General features: G+C 38.3%; 1 protein-coding gene across 1 annotated transcript in view; it reads left to right on the top strand.

The window, feature by feature from the left end:
* LOC117940061 (spectrin beta chain, non-erythrocytic 1-like) overlaps positions 1-2,785 on the top strand; it is a 14,425-nt gene that overhangs the window by 1,747 nt on the left and 9,893 nt on the right. Inside the window, exon 3 of the mRNA XM_034865461.1 lies at positions 2,210-2,363. Coding sequence (XP_034721352.1) covers positions 2,210-2,363 — 154 coding nt within the window. The remainder of the gene's footprint in view (positions 1-2,209; positions 2,364-2,785) is intronic.

Here is a 2,785-nt window from a genome sequence, read left to right as displayed (position 1 = left end):
GGGGGGGGGGGGTCAGAGCCTGCAGTCCAGCCTGTAGGAACAATTTGGCGTCCTCAGTTTTGTGAATTTGAAAGGATTTGTAAGAAAAATGTCAATAAAAGTGACAAAAGTGTGAAAGGATGTCGAAAAAGAAACAAAAATGTCAAGAAAAAAGAGCTTTAAAAATGTGAAAAAAATTTGAAAAAATGACAATTTAAAAAATTAATTAAAATAAGCTTGAAAAATTTGGGGGAAAAAACCACAAAAAAAAATCTAAAAAGTCGGCCCTGGGCCTGCAGAGGGTCTTCCAGGAGATGGTCTACATCATGGACTGGATGGACGAGATGAAGGTGGGGGGGCGGGGGGATGGGGGGGGGGGGGGGGGGGGGGGGGGGGGGGGGGGGGGGGGGGGGGGGGGGGGGGGGGGGGGGGGTCAGAGCCTGCAGTCCAGCCTGTAGGAACAACTTGGTGTCCTCAGTTTTGTGAATTTGAAAAGATTTGTAAGAAAAATGTCAAAAAAAGTGACAAAAATGTAAAAAAAGAGCTTTAAACATGTGAAAAACATGTAAAAAAGTGACAAATGTTAAAAAAAAAAAAAATGTTTTAAAAATTTGGGGGGAAAAACACGAAAATTTCAAAAGGCTATAAAAGTAACAAAAATGTAAAAAAAAGAGCTTTAAAAATGTGAAGAGAATTTCTAATATAGTGATTAAAAATGTGAAAGGATGTTGAAAAAAGAAACAACAATGTAAAAAATAGACAAATGTTTAAAAAAAATAAAAATAAGCTTTAAAAATTTGGGGGGAAAAACACAAAGATCTTAAAAGGCTAAAAAGTAACAAAAATTTCAAAAAGGAGCATTACAAATGTGAAAAAAATGTCAAATATATTGACAAAAATGTGAAAGAATTTTGAAAAAAGAAACAAAAATGTCAAAAAGTGACAAAAGTAGAACTTTTTTTTTTTTTAAGCTTTAAACATTTGAGAGAGCCTGCAGAGCCTGCAGTCCAGCCTGTAGGAACAACTTGGTGTCCTCAGTTTTGTGAATTTGAAAAGATTTGTAAGAAAAATGTCAATAAAAGTGACAAAAGTGTGAAAGGATGTCAAAAAAAGAAACAAAAATGTAAAAAAGAGCTTTAAAAATGTGAAAAGAATTTCAAATATAGTGACAAAAAATGTTGAAAAAATAAACAAAAATGTTAAAAAGAGACAAATGTTTAAAAAAATAAAAAAATAAATAAGCTTTAAAAATTTGGGGGGAAAAACTGTTTTACAAACTGTAACAAAGAGAGAAAAATATGAAATAAAGTGACAGAAATGTGACAGGAGGTCGAAAAAAGGGACTTTTTTGTTACAAAAATGTAAATGTAAAAAAAAATAGCTTTAATAAAATTAAAAAAATAATAACAAAAATGTGAAAAAGGGACAAATGTAAAAAATAAATTAAAAGAAGCTTTAAAAATTTGGCGGAAAAACCCACAAAAAAAATCTAAAAAGTCGGGTCAGAGGGTCTTCCAGGAGATGGTCTACATCATGGAATGGATGGACGAGATGAAGGTGGGGGGGGCGGGGGGGATAGGGGGGGGTCAGAGCCTGTAGGAACAATTTGGCGTCCTCAGTTTTGATATCAGCTGTTTCAAAAAGTGTAAAAAAGATGGAAAATGTCAAATAAAATAACAAAAGAACGTCAAAACAGAGCTTTAAAAATGTGAACAAATGTCAAATAAAGGGACAAAAACATGAAAGGATGTTGAATAAAAGTAACAAAAATGTCAAAAAGTGACAAAATTTGGCGGGAAAACCCACAAAAAATTTGGGTCTGCAGTATAGCCCGTAGTAACAACTTGGCGTCCTCGGCTTTGATATCAGCTGTTTCAAGAAGTCTAAAAAAAGAGAGAACATTTTCAATAAAAGGGATAAAAATGTGAAAAGATTTTGAAAAAATTAAAAAATAAAATAAAATAAAAATAAGTGACAAATGTAAAAAAAAATTAAAAAGCTTTAAAAATTGGGGGGAAAAACCCACGAAAATTTAGAAAAAGTCGACAAACGTGGAAAAATTGACAAAATCATCGGAGGACAGACACAAAATGGTCGAGGACCTTTGACCCCTACGTCATCCGTGTGTGTGATGAGAGGACGCTGTGACCTTTGACCTTTACATCCTCTATGTGGTTATATATGTGTGTGTGTGTGTATGTGTGTGATGACCTCTGACCCCTGTGTCCAGATGCTGCTGCTGTCCCAGGACTACGGGAAGCACCTGCTGGGCGTGGAGGACCTGCTGCAGAAACACGCGCTGGTGGAGGCCGACGTCTCCGTCCAGGCCGACCGCGTCCGCACCGTCAACCGCAACGCACAGAAGTTCGCCGACGACATGGAGGGTGAGACAGGCAGGGGGACAGACAGAGAGAGAGAGACAGACAGATAGAGACACCCAGGGAGAGACAGACGGACAGAGAGAGAGACAGACAGAGAGAGACAGTGAGACAGACCGAGAAAGATACATAGAGAGACAGACAGTGAGACAGATAAGGACGGACAGAGAGAGACAGACAGTGAGACAGACAGAAGGATCGACAGAGAGAGAAAGACAGTGAGACAGAGACAAACAGATACATAGACAACAGACAGATGGACTGACATTGAGACAGACAAACACAGACATACACACCTACAGATGGACAGACAGGCACAGACAGACACACACACACACACACACACACACAGACACACCTGCAGACAGACGGACAGTGAGACAGACAGACGGACACACACACAGAGACACACCTGCAGACAGACGGAC

The sequence above is a fragment of the Etheostoma cragini genome, unplaced genomic scaffold (assembly GCF_013103735.1).
Source record: "Etheostoma cragini isolate CJK2018 unplaced genomic scaffold, CSU_Ecrag_1.0 ScbMSFa_1589, whole genome shotgun sequence".
Taxonomy (NCBI): Eukaryota; Metazoa; Chordata; class Actinopteri; order Perciformes; family Percidae; genus Etheostoma; species Etheostoma cragini.
This window is presented reverse-complemented; position numbering and strand designations above follow the sequence as displayed.